This window comes from Aedes albopictus, chromosome 1 (genome assembly GCF_035046485.1).
Source record: "Aedes albopictus strain Foshan chromosome 1, AalbF5, whole genome shotgun sequence".
Lineage (NCBI taxonomy): Eukaryota > Metazoa > Arthropoda > Insecta > Diptera > Culicidae > Aedes > Aedes albopictus.
The window spans coordinates 42,210,123-42,225,861 of record NC_085136.1 but is presented as its reverse complement, the minus strand read 5'-3'; the positions used below and the strand labels follow the sequence as shown (position 1 = coordinate 42,225,861).

The window sequence follows — 15,739 nt, the reverse complement described above, 5'->3', positions numbered from 1 at the left end:
ATGTAGTTACAGATATTCCAGGTATGCAGATCTCACAAAGGTCATTTCAGGGAATCTTGGGACCCAACACGATGAGCAAATGGAAGCCTTCAGTCGTTAATAAGTACCTAGATTTATCTGAAGAGATTGATCCCAGTGTATCAGAGGTTGATTCCGAAAATGAAGAGTTCTTAGGATTCGATGAGGATGAGATATTTGAACGGTTCTAGGCCGAGGACGACTAGCGTCAGGTTGGCCGATTATAGCAATTAGTTTATACCGATACCGTTTATAGCAAAAAGAAACGCCCAACCATGTGTCAAACTGTCTTGTTTATTATAAAGTGAATCTAAATTTCTTGCAGATGAGGTGTAGGTGATTCCAACTTCCGCTGAGCGAAGCGATAGTCAGTCAGGTTTCAAGCGTTAATAAATGCACATGCTGCGGAACTGAACTCGAAGTGTTTTTCTAAAACAGTTTCCACTGTTAATCCCCAGTATCCACTTTTATATACGTTGGATATGAATATGTTTTCTTTTTTTTTTTTCAAATAATTTCAACCAAATTTTCATCATCAGTTTATTTAACATCTGTAGGAGGATTTTAACAATACAATCAGTTAAGAGATTACATCTTCTTTTTTATTTGAAACTTAACATTATTCACTGAATAAAACCAATACGGTCAGTTAAAATGGGTATGATAGAAGAACCACCAGCCTTCGGCTGAAAATTTTCATCCTAAACAATAATAATTATGTATTTTAAGCGAGATTACAAAACTTTTCAAAAAGTTGTTTCATCCACTGTTAGAAATGGATGTTTGTCTCGATCAAGTATTCCATAGATTACTCTTCCATAGTTAGTTTTGTTTTTCTAGCGAATAACATTCACAAAATACGTAATAAAATAAAGAAACTACAATGATATACGCTTCTACAGATTGCTTAGAGTTTTGTACTTAATGGCTTAATATATTATGGCGCATTTCGATAAGGCACTAATTGCTACAGAAAATGTGATTGCTTACATTTGATCTTGTATTAAAACGAAAAATTTTCGTGTCCGATAATCGTGTGTTGCAGTGAGTTTTTACAAAAAGTGCAAAGTTTTTACAGTGATGTAGGTAAAGATTTACGAATAATTCCACGAAAGTCTATAGTTCTATAGAATCGTCTTCACTTGATTAAAGTAGTTAGTTAGCTACTACTTTTATTGGTGCTTCAATGCATTTCACAAGGATTTCAATAGTATATGCTATGCACATTCATACTCTGAGAGTTAAAGGGCACCATTGTTAAGGACACTTACGTATCAATCGTGTAGCGGAAATTTGAGTTGATCTTTTCCAACATCCGTTGATTCATTTCTTGGCATTTCGACCACACTGAGATTGCTTTCGCTTGTTTTGTTCAGCATAACACATGCTGCCAGCGATTTACTATGACGACAGCTTTTTTGTAGGATTCCATTGAGTATTTTCGAATTGTCCTTACACTTTAAATCTGCTTCATACAGTTCACACACATAACTAGGACAATACTGACATCAGCCAGCTGGGGAGCAGCTATTGCCAACATAAGTGTTGCACTAATCCTGTTGTATTATGCGGAGAACTTGACCCCCGCACACAGCACCGTACAGAGCAGATTTACCGAGCAGAACCAGGCAAGTGCTATACAGCCGTCGGTGCGTCCATGGTCTTCACCTGTTCCAACTTAATTTCCGACACGGCGGACTTAATGCCTTTCACCTTGAGAGAGTGGGGCATTGCATAGCGTAGCTTCTGCCAAAACCACGGATCGCCCCACTTGACGTAAGTTTTCGTCTTGAGGTAGGCCTTCAGATCCCCGTCCAAATTGTCGATGTCTCCGATGTCATCGTAGATGACTACGATCACCCGCACTCGGTTTTCCTCCATCGACTGGACGTGCGCCTGGCGGAACTCCTGCTTGGCCCAGCTCGATTCCAGGAAGTTCTTCGACAGCACGATCACCGTCCGGCGGGACGCCTCGATCGATTTGATGATCTGCGTCATGATCATCTCGCCGGGCATGAAGTCCCGCACGTGCCAACAGGTTTTGAAGTTCATCGGCTCGTTCTCCAGCTTGGGGATCAGTTCGTCGACGATGAACTCCTCGTCTAGATGTGAGTAGGAGATGAACGCGTCGTACAGCTTGTCCTTGTCCAGTTCCTCTTCGGTTATGAGCGATAGGAAGAGATTATGCGTGAATAGCCACACTTTGACTTCCGTCTGGTAGCGGAAGAACAGGACGGATATCAGTCCGACTAGTAGTCCGAAAGCGGCTACCATGAAGCTGATTACGATTCGCGTGGTGTAGTCTTTGTAGCACAGGTCGTTCACGGTGATCGAGTCGAGGGATCTACCGGATGGGTGGCACAGTACTGCGGACATGTCGGAGATCAGGCGGGAGTTTTGCTGGACAAAGATGAGGAAATTGGACGCCGGACAATCGCAGAGCCATTGATTTTGAGAAAGTTGAAGAGTTTCGAGGTGGGTGGACAAGTTCAGCGTTATCAGCGTTTGATCGTCGATCATTTGTAGTTTGTTATGACTGAGATCCATGAATCGAAGACTGGGTGGTATGTTCTGTGGGAGAAGCTCTCGAATGGAGTTGTTACTGGCATATATTTGGGATATTTCGCGATTCCTAGTTAGATTTGGGAGTTCGATTAGCAGATTGTTTTCAATGTGGAGCTCAAGGCTGTTGAAACTTTCATGAAGCTTTGAGGGCGTTGGTAATTCTGGGACTTCGGTCAGTCCGCGCCCGGAGCAGTTAACAATAACTGTGTAATCCAGGGTTCGCATAGCACATTGACATTTTTTTGGGCAGTCTTCTGCAGATTCAAAATCGCACAACAGGTCTTTGGTTTGTAGGTGATCAATGGAGATATCTTGAAGGTTTGAAGGTTCCACACAGTGGAGTTGATCGATGGTGAACTGAAGTCCGTTCTTCGACTTAGACTGAACTAACTGAACAAATTTCAGTGTGTTGCAGTTACAGTTCAGAGGGTTATTGTTGAGGTCGACATTGATGATCTGACTCGGTTGCATTTCCAAATCATACAAAAAAACAATCTGGGATATTTCATTATTAGAAAGATTCATTGTAATGTTCGATTGAAACTGCAGCTGCGTGTCGCTAAGTGCTGATATTTTGTTAAAGCTGAGGTCCAGGGTTTGTAGTTCAAGATTATTGATGTACCAATCTTGAAAGATCGTCAAAATGCTATTGTTCTTCAGATTCAGGATTCGTAGCTTTGTTAGGACCTGGAATGGTGTGTTGTCGTTTTCAGCAAAGCTTAGTTCTTCGTGTTTAAAACTGTTCTTGTGCCAGGCGAGTAGATTGTTCTGCATGTAGAGCTCTTCCAGTTTAGGCGTACCACTAAAAACGAACTGTGGAATGGTCAGCAGTCGGTTGTTCTCTAGGTGAAGTTCTTTCAAGTTTGTCAGTTTGCTGAACACTTTCCTAAAATGAAAGAAATTGTCATGCACTTTTTTCGATTTTTATTCATTGAACAATAAAACTTACTCTGATAAGCTTTTCAGCTGGTTGTGTGACAGATGGAGTGTTTGCAACTCAACGTTTCTTTCCAAGAAATACTCGGGAATCGATTCCAACTGGTTGTGATCGAGTTTCAGAACCTGCAGTTGTTGTTGATCGCTCAGCAGTTCCTCTGGTAAGCTCTCCAGTCGGTTGTTGCCTAGATTCAACTCGGTGACTCCCGATGATCCACGGAATAACGATTGCGGAAGCTGCCTTATTCCATTATGACTCAAATTAATGATGGTTAACTTCTGTAGATTTGCTAGCAACTCCTCGGGAAGTGTTGCTAATTTTCTATTGTTTGTTAGGATCAAGGTCTTCAGCTTTGCATTCCGAGAAAATAACCCACTCGGTAAACTGGCGAACTGATTAAGCGTTATTTCCAACCGGGAGAGTTCCGTCAGTTCAGCGAATGTTTCAACATCGAATGATTCTATGTAGTTGACTCGTAGGTTCAGCATTCGAATGGAATTCAAGCCATTGAACGAACCTGCCGAAAGGTTCTTGATCTTGTTGAAAGATAGTGAAAGAGCTTCCAGGTTCCTCAGGCCGTTGAACAAACCCGGCTTGAGTTCATTAATTTGATTGTAGTCTAGACCGAGATAGGTCAAGTTCTCCAAGGTTTCAAATGTACCTGGCAGCAAGTCCAAACTGTTGTGGTCGATGGTTAGCCTTTTCAGATTGTGAAACCTCGAAAACGTATCCTTTTCAAGGCTCTCTACTCCTCTAGAGAGCGTCAGATTTTCCAACTGCTCAAGTCCTTCAAAATACCCTGCGTTGTACTGGACGGCTTTTTTGTAATTATAGTACCCTAGATTCCTAACGTTCGTCACCCCCAGGAATCCAAACGTCTCCAAGATTGGTCGGCCTTCATCCAACATGCAATCCGTCACCGATAGCAAACTAACATTACCTATCGTTATATTCGGCAATTTACGAAAATCGTGCACCGCATCGTCATAGCATTTGAAATAGACCCGTGAGTGGTCCAGCACGGTCACTTCCAGTGTTGGGTTTGAGTTCGGGCAGGAGAATGTCGTTTCCGATGAATCATCTACACAGTTGCAGTTGGAAGCTGCTGATTTCTCTGGACAGGTGAATCGTTGCCGACGGATTTTGTTGGGGTGTGTGGTATCTTGTGACTGGGCTATCAGAACTATTGCTGAGATAATGACTAAGACTGTGATTCGATGTACGATGTTCATAGCTGGGCTGGTATAACTGGACTGTGAGCTGTATCAGAATATCCTTGGTCATTCACTCCATTTTGTATTTGATGAAGTTGAACTGAAATGGTAAAAATGATAGAAATTAGTAATATTTTAACAACATACGATAGCTGAATAGATTTGAATGATAAAATATGATATCAGTTTGCTTCATGCCACCGACAAGCACAGTCGAGTGCAAATGTGCTCCGTGCACCTGTTGTCTAGGTAGCCAAAAAGGTGCTTTGTACTCATTCGCTGCCTCACACTGTGGTTTTATGGGCGTTGTGGTATTCCCTAGTGTTGTTCTAGTGGCATTCCCCAAATCAGAATATTATATTACAGTCCGTTTTTCAGTATTTCAACAACGTAACTTTTATTGTCCTTCTTCACTTCCTTACATACGGAGTATGACAGCCGTCTCCAGGCCCGTACTCTCCGTACCTACTAATTACTAAATATTTCACCAGTGTCGTACTTGGGCACCACAGGCACCATCCCAGAGTTTGAGTTTCTTAAATTTGAAGTACGAAGGTATTGGTCATATATCGAAAGACCCATTAAAGGAACTCTTCTTAGCGAGAGATGAGCGCATGGAATCGACAAATCTTCAATAATTTCTCAAGGAATTCTTCCAGCTAATCTGTTATGACCCCCGTAGTTTCTTCTGGATTTCCGCCAATTGTTTCTACGGGGATTATATTTCTCCAGGTTTTATTATTGGAAGTAAAAAGAAGTATAAACACATTCCAAAAAGAACTGGAGGAGTCCCAGAAGAAACTTCAAGAGGAATCGGTAATCTGGGAAAGAACTACTGGGGAAATCTCGGAACGAATTCGTGGACGTGTCTCGGAAGAATTCCAGGAGGAGCTCGGAAAGAATTTCTGGAGGATTCTCGGAACCTCTGCAGAAGTCCGGTAAGGAATTTCTAGAGAAGGCCCGAAATTTTGGAAGGACTTTGCGTAGCAGTTATTGGAAGTATTGTGAAAAGAACTCCTGGATGAATCCCAGAAGGAACCTGTTTGCGAACAACCGTCTATTTAAACCCAAGTTGCGCTAATACGGCGTATAACAGTAGAGAGGAGTACTCCTCTCATTTGGTAAAATCGATCGTACACGATCACAGATAGGCAGTAGGCAAAGCAATGGATTGAACTATGTGACAGTATAGAACTTGAACGTTGAACTCTGAACATTTCGTGAGAAGTGCAAGCAGGGCTTTAAAATCGATTTGATTAGCTTGTAAAGTGGTGTTCAGCAGGTCGGAAGAAGTGAGTCGTCAAGAACGGCAGCTAAAGAATTCCCTGAAAACAATTGTGCAGTTCGTCAACGAGATTCAGCGATCAACTCAGGAGAACCAAATTGAGGTGCGGTTGGAATCGTTGGAAATGTGATGGAGAAGTTCTACAGTGTATCCAGCAGACCGCAAAGAAGATGTTGATGCTGAAGACGTCAAGGAAACCGCAGATGAATGCAAGAAACGCTTGGAAAAGGCAACCGCTACACATAAACCCCAGTACAATGAAGCAATCCGTGTGGTGGAAGAGAAGTACTGCGAAGTCAAAGAGGTTCTAATTTCGTTGAGACCGCCGAAGTCGAGTTCTTCCCAGTCGACTGCTGTTCTCCAAGCTCCTACGGATCCTGGGGTGCCAAGAGTCAAGCTGCCAGACTTAAAGCTGCTATTATTCAGCGGCAAGATCAAGGAGTGAATAACCTTCCGGGACACGTTTCGCAGCCTAATCCACAACAACCGCCAGCTGGCTCCAATCGACGAATTTACTTATTTTCGATCCCCTGTCCACGGCGATGCCCTACATCAAATCTGTTCGTTGGTGCTCTCTGTGGAGAATTACGAGGGAGAACTCAAAAACAAAAAGCTCACCGTAAAAGCGCACCTAGGTGCTATTTTTCGATGGAGCCGTTCTGACAAGAAAACTGCGATGCGTTGAATCATTTGATTAACGAGTTCGACAGGAACCTTCAAATACTAAACAAAATCGGAGAAAACACGGCGAATTGGTAAACGACCCTTGCGTACAAGCTGTGCTTTCGCCTGGTTTCAGCTACCCTTCGTCTTTGAGAATCGCATCATAATTCCAAAGACGTCCCGGAGTTTGATGAGCTATTAGAGTTTCTTCGCGATCACTGTCTCGTTGTGCAGTCTATCGCGCCTTGCAAGCCCAGCGAATCCGATCAGAAGCGTGCGCGAGCCACAACAACACACACGTCATCCCAGTCTACACTGAAATGCCTGTATTGTGCGTCAATCAGCGGATAGAAGAGGCCAACAAGAAACGTCTGTGTCGCAACTGCTTATCCGCAGGCCACTACGCGGAAGGTTGCTCCAAGGGTTCAACCTCGACAAGCAACGCTCTCCGCATTTGACGAAGATATGCAATTATGATCTACCCCCAATATCACTCGAACTTTGCCGATCAGCCTTGTCTAAGGCTCTGTTCAAATGAGTGTATTGGTGATACCGAGCAACATTGTGTTAGCAGATCCTACCTTCGCAGAACCTGGCGCCATCGATATGATCATCGGTGTTGAATTCTACATCGATTTTCTTGCCGTGAAAGCTCTTTTTCATCAATCTTCTTGCCGAAGAAAGCTCTTGGACAGCGGACCGACTCTACAAGAAACCTTTTTGGGATGGATTGCGTCGAGAGAGTTCCTGAAGTTCATGTCAACATTTCGAGTACGTCGGCCTTCGTCAGTACGATGGTTGATCTGCAAGAACTCATCGCCAGCTGGAGCGAATAGAAGAAGGGAATTTTGTCGTAGCCGTCTCAAGAAATGAGCACGTCATGAAAAACTGGGCGAGTCCAAAAACATCGCTATCAAGTGGTTTCTGAGCCTCGAAAGCGGCTGGACAGCGACCAGGAACTGAAGGTGGTGTACACGGAGTTAATTCATGAGCAGATAGGACACATGAAACAAGTTTCCGATGAGGCTGTAATTATCGGGTAAGTCGGCCGGGAGCAGTCTTGAGACTCCCCGACTCAATAGTCTCAGGATCGACACGCTCACGTTACGGAACTCGCGGGCAGGGAGCTCTCGCACTAGACATAGGGAACCACTACAGCGCTTCACGAACAACTACACTTCATTCGAGTTTTACCTTATATATTTCCAGGATCCTGGCACTACTGTTCTCCCTCTATCTCCCACTTTCTTACAGCTAACCTGATCTTGTCTAGTGGGGGCCCCCCTGCAGCACTCCTATCCTCCGCTGCGTCCTGGGTATTGATCGCGATGGTGGCGTGTAGGCCTTCATACAGCTACCTGGTGCTGGTGTACGCGATGGCGATGCCCTAAGGAGGTATCCGTAGCACTCCGAAGCATCTACGATATGATCACTCCATGCATGAGCATGATTCGTCCAATGCTATAGTGAAAACACTGCGACTACGGTGGAATGTCAGCTTCGACGAGTTCCACTTTTCCTTTCCACAATGGAAGTCCAAACCCTCAACAATTACCAAGCGAAGCATACATTCCGACGCAGCGTGCCTGTACGATCCGTTGGGATCCGACTAGTCGGTCCGGTTATTGTGCAGGCGAAAATCTTCATTCAGTAGCTGTGGCGTCTGAAATACGGCTCGGATGATCCACTGGACGAGTCAATACAGGTAATGTGGAGAGAATATAGGCAGAACTTGATGGCACTCGAAACGCTTACAATGCCCCGATGGGTTGGACTAAGCAACGATTGCGTTTGCGTTCAACTGCACGGATTCAGCAATGCGTCAACAGTAGCGTACGGAGCGTGTCTCTATCTTTGGTACATTGCTTCAGACAGGTCCGTCACTGTACGGTTAATTACACAGAAGTCACGAGAATCTGGAGCAATGGAAGAAGAAAAGTACGATGGTCGTACCGGGAGCTACAGCGCATTGTAGCCCTTCTGCTCCGCTTCAAGCACAATACTGCGAATCGAAATTCGAAGAGAACTGAACCTGTTTCACTGGAAGAATTAGAAGAAGCACTGATCATCCTAGTGCGTCAAGTTCAACATGACAGCTTTCCGGAAGAAATGGCAGATCTTGGAAAACAAGGAGAGATGAAATCATTGTCCAGGATCAGATCGTTGTATCCTGTATTGGCAGGTATCATATGCGTCGTTAGCCGTCTTTTCAATGCTCCAGTGTCCGAAGCTAGAAAGCATCCCTTAATCTTGGATCATCGTTATCCGCTAGCGATCGCGTTAGCTAGGCGAAAAATTCCGGCCAACTAATGCGAACAGCTTGGCGAGAAAGGTCATCCGTAGGTGCATTTCGTGTTTCCGAAGGAAGCCAAAGGTCATCGATCAGCTTATGGCTGATTTACCTATGGAGCATCTCACTGGACTACATACATACATTTATTTGTTCAACATCATTAAGACAAGACACAATCAACAATAGTACGCCACAATACTCGGTTTGTGGCTGCCGCTCTCCATCCTCGGTCGCGCCCAATGCTCGCCAGGTCACGCTCCACCTGGTCCGCCCCTCGTGCTCTCTGCGCTCCTCGCCTTCTTGTGCCAACCGGATCAGTTGCAAACACCAGCTTTGCAGGGTTGTTGTCCGGCATTATTGCATCATGCCCTGCCCACCGTATCCTTCCGGCTTTGGCCACCTTCTGGATGCTTGGTTCGCCGCAAAGTGCAGCGAGCACGTGGTTCATACTTCTCCGCCACACACCGTTCTCCTGCACACCGCTGAAGATCGTCCTTAGCACACGTCGCTCGAAAACTCCGAGTGCTTGCAGGTCCTCCTCGAGCATGGTCCATGTCTCGTGTCCGAAGAGGACCAGCCGGATTATCAGGCCCGGATTGATGATTGTGGGGGCCCGGGGCCCGAGCGGTTGTAGAGGCCCCTCGGAGGTGCAAATGCGATGAGCAATACAGTTTTATATATTTTTGAGCAGTACTTGAACCAAAAATGGTTTTTGTGGGGGCCCCTAAAATGTGGGGGCCCGGGGCCCTGCCCCCCCCTTAGATCCGGCCCTGGATCTTATTAGCGTTTTGTACATGGTGCATTTGGTGCGTGTGTGAATCTTTTTCGACCGCAGTTTTTTCTGGAGCTCGTAGTAGGCCCGACTTCCGCTGATGATGCGCCTCCGAATTTCACGGCTCACGTTGTTGTCAGCTGTCAGTAAGGATCCGAGGTAGACGAATACCTCCACCACCTCGGAAGTATCCCCGTCTATCATAACCTTACTATCCAGACGGATCCGGTCGTGTTTGGTTCCGCCTACCAGCATGTACTTTGTTTTTGAGGCATTCACTACCAGTCCGACCTTCGCTGCTTCGCGTTTCAGGCGGGTGTACACAAGGGTGTCACCGCTCCAAATGTTCTGGCAATAATGTCCATGTCATCCGCAAAGCACACAAATTGACCGGATTTTGTGAAAATCATTCATCGGCTGTTGAGCTCGGCTCGTCGCATCACAGCTTCCAGAGCGATGTTGAAGAGTAGGCATGAGAGTCCATCACCCGGCGAGATTCGAATGAACTGGATAGTTCCTCCGAAACCTTTATGCAGTTTTGCACACCGTCCATCGTTGCTTTAATCAGTCTAGTCAGCTTCCCAGGCAAACCGTTTTCGTCCATGATTCTTCATAGCTCTGCGCGGCCAATACTGTCGTATGCCGATCTGAAGGTGATGAACAAGTGATGCGTTGGGACCTGGTATTCATGGCATTTCTGGAGGATTTGCCGTACGGTGAACTACGCACTACCGAGAATACAACGGTGTGGCCTCGTTTGCACATGGTATTCACCGATAACAGGTTTGTTGCTAAGTCTGGGATCTGCAACACGTTGTGGACATTGATCAAACCATCTTCACTAGGCAGGTCAACGGAACTTCTCGCCACGGCTTTCATGCTACCGTTGTTGGCTGTTCCTTCATTGTGCTCCAAGGTATTCTCGTCGATGAATTCTTCATTTGATCGCGTCATGTGGCACGTTGCTCCCGAGTCAAAATACCAAGCATCGTTTATATCGTCTCTCATCGCAAAGATGCTGCACAGCTCTTTCGGTTTCGACTTGACGCGCTCCAAGCATTTGGCAGCGAAATGGCCAGTTGAAACACGCTTCCTATACCTACGACTTCTTCTCTGACCTTTTCGACTTATCCGGCTACGAGCTTCGCTCCGTCCCGCAAGTGTAGAGAGCTCCGTCATCGCTACATGTCTTCGGACCTCTTACCATCTTGACATCTTGTAGGTTCTTCGCTTTGACCGCATCTGAAGTTAGTTTCGCCCCAGAAGCCTCCCAGCCCATGATCTTGGGCTCATAATATTTCGATAATCCCATCAGCAATCACGCCATCAACCAGGAGTCATCCACCTTGAATCTAATCGTCAATAGCTTGTGGCTCACATAATCTTCAACGTTTGAACAGTTCGCGAGTCGGATCAAATTGAGGAGGAGTCCTTGCGGAGGAGTCCTACCTTCCGGGTCAACCCAGTGTCTTGGAAAACTTTGGCCAGCTTCTTCCAAGCTTCAGCTGCATCATCCGCAACTTGAACCAGGATTTAGTTATAGCTTTCCCAGCTGAGGCAAATTGTCGTCAACGCTTGCATCTTGACATCAGCTGCAACGATTTCTACTTCAGCAGGTTCCACGGCACTTGAGCTGCCTTCGCGGATCAGTATCATCCGCATCGCGAAACTTTTCAATGACCAGCATAGCAATGGATCACGTCGTTACACGACCGCTTCCTGCTTCAGTTCGACTTCCATTTTGCCGCCATCTTGAATTCCGGAACGTCTTGCATTCGAATTCATCTTGACTCTTCTGCTCTTCTGCTTCTTTTTGGCTAAGGACTGGGCCAATAACCTTTTGTCTTGGTAATGATAAACAGTCGGTTCAGTTGAACAGTGAAATGATTTATTGAACGGCCATAAACAATTAATGTTTTCTAAGGCTAAGGTAAGTCACGGGATACTTTACATGTTCAATAGGTACCACGAATTCGTCAAGAAGCTGGGATTCCAACGAAGTGCGAACGATCACAATCATCGTTGTAGTGTACGTGGATGACGTTTTCATCATGGGAGTATTCCTAGACATGGTGAAGGCAATCAAATAGAAATTCAGCGGAAAGTTCGAGGAGAGGTCAAGCAGTTTCTCGGAATGACCACGGAACGTTGAAGTCACGGAGGTTATCTAGAGGTAGTATCTCGAAAGCCTACTGAGACGGTTTGAAACGGTGGAGTAAAGAGCCATAACTACTCCGATGGTGAATCGTGTTTGGTTGGAAGAGGGAATTGAGGAGCGAAGAACTGACAAGCCTTACCGAGAACTCGTAGAACAGTTTGACGTAAGCATCGCTTACTGTCCGACCGCACTTTTCAGCATCCGTGAAGTTCTACAATCAGTTCCAGGCCTGTCCGAACAAGGAACACTGGGGTGGTACTTCGATATGTGGACGGCACAATGGGGCTGGACTATGTCAGTCCATAGGAGGATAAGAAGACAAAGATTTTGGAGGTTCGTTCGGACGAGGGCTGGGCGAACGACCTTGTCGATCGCGAATCCGTGACGCACTGTGTGTTCAAAGTCTTCGGATTCACGTTGGACTACAAGGAATCAGAACACTGTTTCGTCGTCGTCTATCGAGAACTCACGACATTGGTGACAGCGGCGTGCCATACTTTTTTGATGCAACGTTGTCTTCTGATTCTGAACCCTGATGAACCCATAACGGATTCACAGGACAACCAATCAACGTTACAGATTGTAAAAGATGCACGAGATCATGGACGCCTGAAATATGTCCATACCAATTATCAGTTCATGAAAGAGTTGATTCAGCGAGTGGAGTGTAAACTTTACTCGATTGTTGTTCAGAAGTACAGGACCAGCCCATAACCTTCAATCTACGGATCACGTCTCGTCATATCGCCCTCGGTAATGAAAGTTGTTTCCAGGTCATTGATGTTTTGCAGCAGCTCAGGAAATTATTTAACAAAACCGAATCACCACAAAAATATCAAAAAGTTCTTGCTTTACCGCTAAACACGCCCAAATATTACAAATAGATGTGCGAAAACCGGTCCACCCCGCAATCCTTTCCATACAAGCCTACCTCCCAACAGCCAGAGATCAAGTTTATACTGAAAACCATCAAACCAGAGCTTAATCTTCAAACTTGAACCATCTTCTGAGAATATTCTCATTCGACAAAGGTCGGAGTTGAGAGCTACCAGTAGTGTCGTCGCATAAATCTGTCGTTATATTATAAAAATATCCGACTCTCGGCTCACATCTGGGACATTACGAATGCAAATTCATAGCAGAAAAAGAATAGATTAAGTCGTGTTGTGAAGACGCCCCAGCAACTGGGGAGTCGAGCAGGCGTGATTTAATGAACCACATTGTTCTTCCAGATTTGCACAATCTGCGACGGGAATCGAAACAGCTGCCTGCATCGGCGCGAGGGTGTACATCTTTAATCGGTTGAATGTGTCTCCTTGTAGGAATTCTACGACTTCCAGCGGTCCATAGAGAACGCCTTTGAATCAGATCATTTGATGAGGTGTTCTGCAGGTTCTTGCTCGAACTGTGGCGCCATTCTACACGAACAAATAGCTTCTGTTATTTTTCACAGTTTTCCTAGATTGATCGTAGTCGGCTGTGTGTGAGCATCCCGGAGATAAGATCTTCACTTGTTTGCTGGGATCAATTACGTTCGCTGTACTTCCATTCATAGTGGGCTAGCCCCCATGGGGAATCCCTTGCCTATTTTTTTTTTGCTTTGATGAGTGTTTCTTCCTTTGCATTCAGAAACCATCTATTCACGCAACAGATCACAGTAATTTGTTTTGATTTTTCGACCACTAGCACGAATTTTGTTTTAATCTTTCCAAGAAACGCATCACTACTGTCCCCCCACTGCCTCCCCCAACCTCTCGCACCCAACACTCACTACCCAAGCACATAACCTCAACTTTACTTCGCTTTTGCGACTTTGTTTTCGCTCTCGAATAACTTCTTGATAAAGCCAGAAACAGTCGCCGCAAAACTTACACTTGTTGCTCCTATAATCGGCGGTATTCCCCCGCTATCGTTCCGCTTCCGATAGTTATCACAGCACCAACAACACTCTCTGTGCACAATAATTAAAACTCTATATCCGCACACGAACAAACGTGAGCTCCATCAAAGCAGCCTCTGTTTTTGATTATAGCCTTTGCTGCTGCTTGCTTCGATTGACTTTGATCGATACTCACGTCACCGAGCGCGCGCCTACGATCGCGATCGTGCTATTTTCGTTCAACTCCCGACGACGACTGAATTGCTTTCTCGCGTAGATAGAGCTCGGTCGCGATCCTCCCGACTTGCGACTACATACTAGGAGGATGTTTGTTTGTGTGTCTAGCAAGAGCGACGGACGACGCATCCAGTTAGTCGCGATCAGCGCTGTGGTTGTCCCATGATCGCGTCAATACCAAGGAGAATGCTGCTGATGCTAATGAAGGCTGGGGACTGAGATGGCCCACCACCAGTGTGCGCTACAGGTTTCCGAAAATCTGGTAATCCCATACAAGTTGAAAGGAGATTTTATGTTTATGGGTTTCTGATTCTGTTGGAATGGGCGTATTTTTGTAACAGTTTCACGCGAGAAACTGAGGTTCAATTATCGATATCAACAGATTTCTTTGAATAACTGTTGTTTACCTTACTAACTGGCACCGTTTATCACTGTTGTTTCCTAAAAACACAAATATCACCCGTATCGTATGACTGACTGATTCACTTGATAGAAACAGACAATCAAGGTGACTGTTCTGTGTTGAGTGACCTCAAGCGTTGCAATGTTTGTTTTTCTTACGCTTTGCTATTCATGTTTCCATCGTTACGATCGTTACATAAATAAATTATGTCTGTTTTTGTGTATGACGTCATTCCCCTTGGACTGAAGTTGTGTGCAACCGAGTTCGACTTGTGTCGAACTTGTAAATGATGGGCGCAGCTGGAAGAGGGCAATAGTGTGCCATGCTTTGTTGGTTTGTTGCTGGAATTCTGAATGTGTAGTTTCCAGTATTTGACGAGAGATGGATTGCACATAGGTTGCTGGTGTTAGCAATAGATGGAAAACCTTTCGAAATTTAATACATAGTAATTATTTTCTACCAATTTTATTGAGAAATTACTCTTATAAAGAAAAATAATATCTTTTTCCGACTGTTTAGGCCGATTCAAATATTTAATTCTCGTGCTTAGAATCATATTAGTATCATCCACAATGATAGATTACTCTTCTGATTATTCCGGTAAATACGAACAATATAGGGCACTGCATGAAAATCTCTCCTTCTCTTTCACTCTTACAGAAATTTTGTAAACAATAAGGCCAACAAAAACAATGGAGTGCCCTATTCGGATGACAACTTGCTTCTACAACAACAACTGACAATGAGGAAGATTACAAGTGATAGTCGAAATACGCGTATCTGTCCAAGGATAAACAAAACAGGACGGAATTAAAAGGTACAAAACTGATTACACTCATTCGAAAAACAGAAGCAATTTTTGGAGAGCAGGCTTTGTCCCAGTGAGGATTAGACGCTAAAAAGAAGAAAAATAAGAGGAAGAGCTAAAGAAGCTAAAGAAGCTAAAGAAGCTAAAGAAGCTAAAGAAGCTAAAGAAGCTAAAGAAGCTAAAGAAGCTAAAGAAGCTAAAGAAGCTAAAGAAGCTAAAGAAGCTGAAGAAGCTAAAGAAGCTAAAGAAGCTAAAGAAGCTAAAGAAGCTAAAGAAGCTAAACAAGCTAAACAAGCTAAACAAGCTAAACAAGCTAAACAAGCTAAACAAGCTAAACAAGCTAAACAAGCTAAACAAGCTAAACAAGCTAAACAAGCTAAACAAGCTAAACAAGCTAAACAAGCTAAACAAGCTAAACAAGCTAAACAAGCTAAACAAGCTAAACAAGCTAAACAAGCTAAACAAGCTAAACAAGCTAAACAAGCTAAACAAGCTAAACAAGCTAAA

At 44.7% G+C, this 15,739-nt stretch overlaps 1 protein-coding gene across 3 annotated transcripts; it reads right to left on the bottom strand.

Moving 5' to 3' along the window:
* Positions 1–557: 557 nt before the first annotated feature.
* Positions 558–14,551, bottom strand: LOC109402626 (protein toll-like). 3 transcript variants are annotated; one of them, XM_062844408.1, is made up of 4 exons: positions 14,429–14,540; positions 13,778–14,280; positions 3,533–4,834; positions 558–3,469 (listed from the first exon to the last, which is right to left on the bottom strand). In XM_062844408.1, the coding sequence occupies exons 3-4, from the start codon at positions 4,750–4,752 to the stop codon at positions 1,654–1,656; spliced, it is 3,036 nt and encodes a 1,011-aa protein (XP_062700392.1). In that variant the 5' UTR covers positions 4,753–4,834; positions 13,778–14,280; positions 14,429–14,540; the 3' UTR covers positions 558–1,653. The 3 variants fall into 3 exon arrangements, with proteins under 3 accessions (XP_062700392.1, XP_029711923.1, XP_029711922.1); XM_029856063.2 differs by lacking the exon at positions 13,778–14,280 and having other exon boundaries at positions 14,429–14,551; XM_029856062.2 differs by lacking the exon at positions 14,429–14,540 and having other exon boundaries at positions 13,778–14,406.
* Between the last annotated feature and the right edge of the window lie 1,188 nt (positions 14,552–15,739).

Bases quoted from the DNA above. Each gene is read 5' to 3' on its own strand.
- LOC109402626 (XM_029856063.2), bottom strand. From the start codon at position 4,752: ATGAACATCGTACATCGAATCACAGTCTTAGTCATTATCTCAGCAATA. The intron at 3,470-3,532 runs GTAAGTTTTATT...CTTTCATTTTAG, and splicing joins CAGCTGAAAAGCTTATCAGA to GAAAGTGTTCAGCAAACTGA.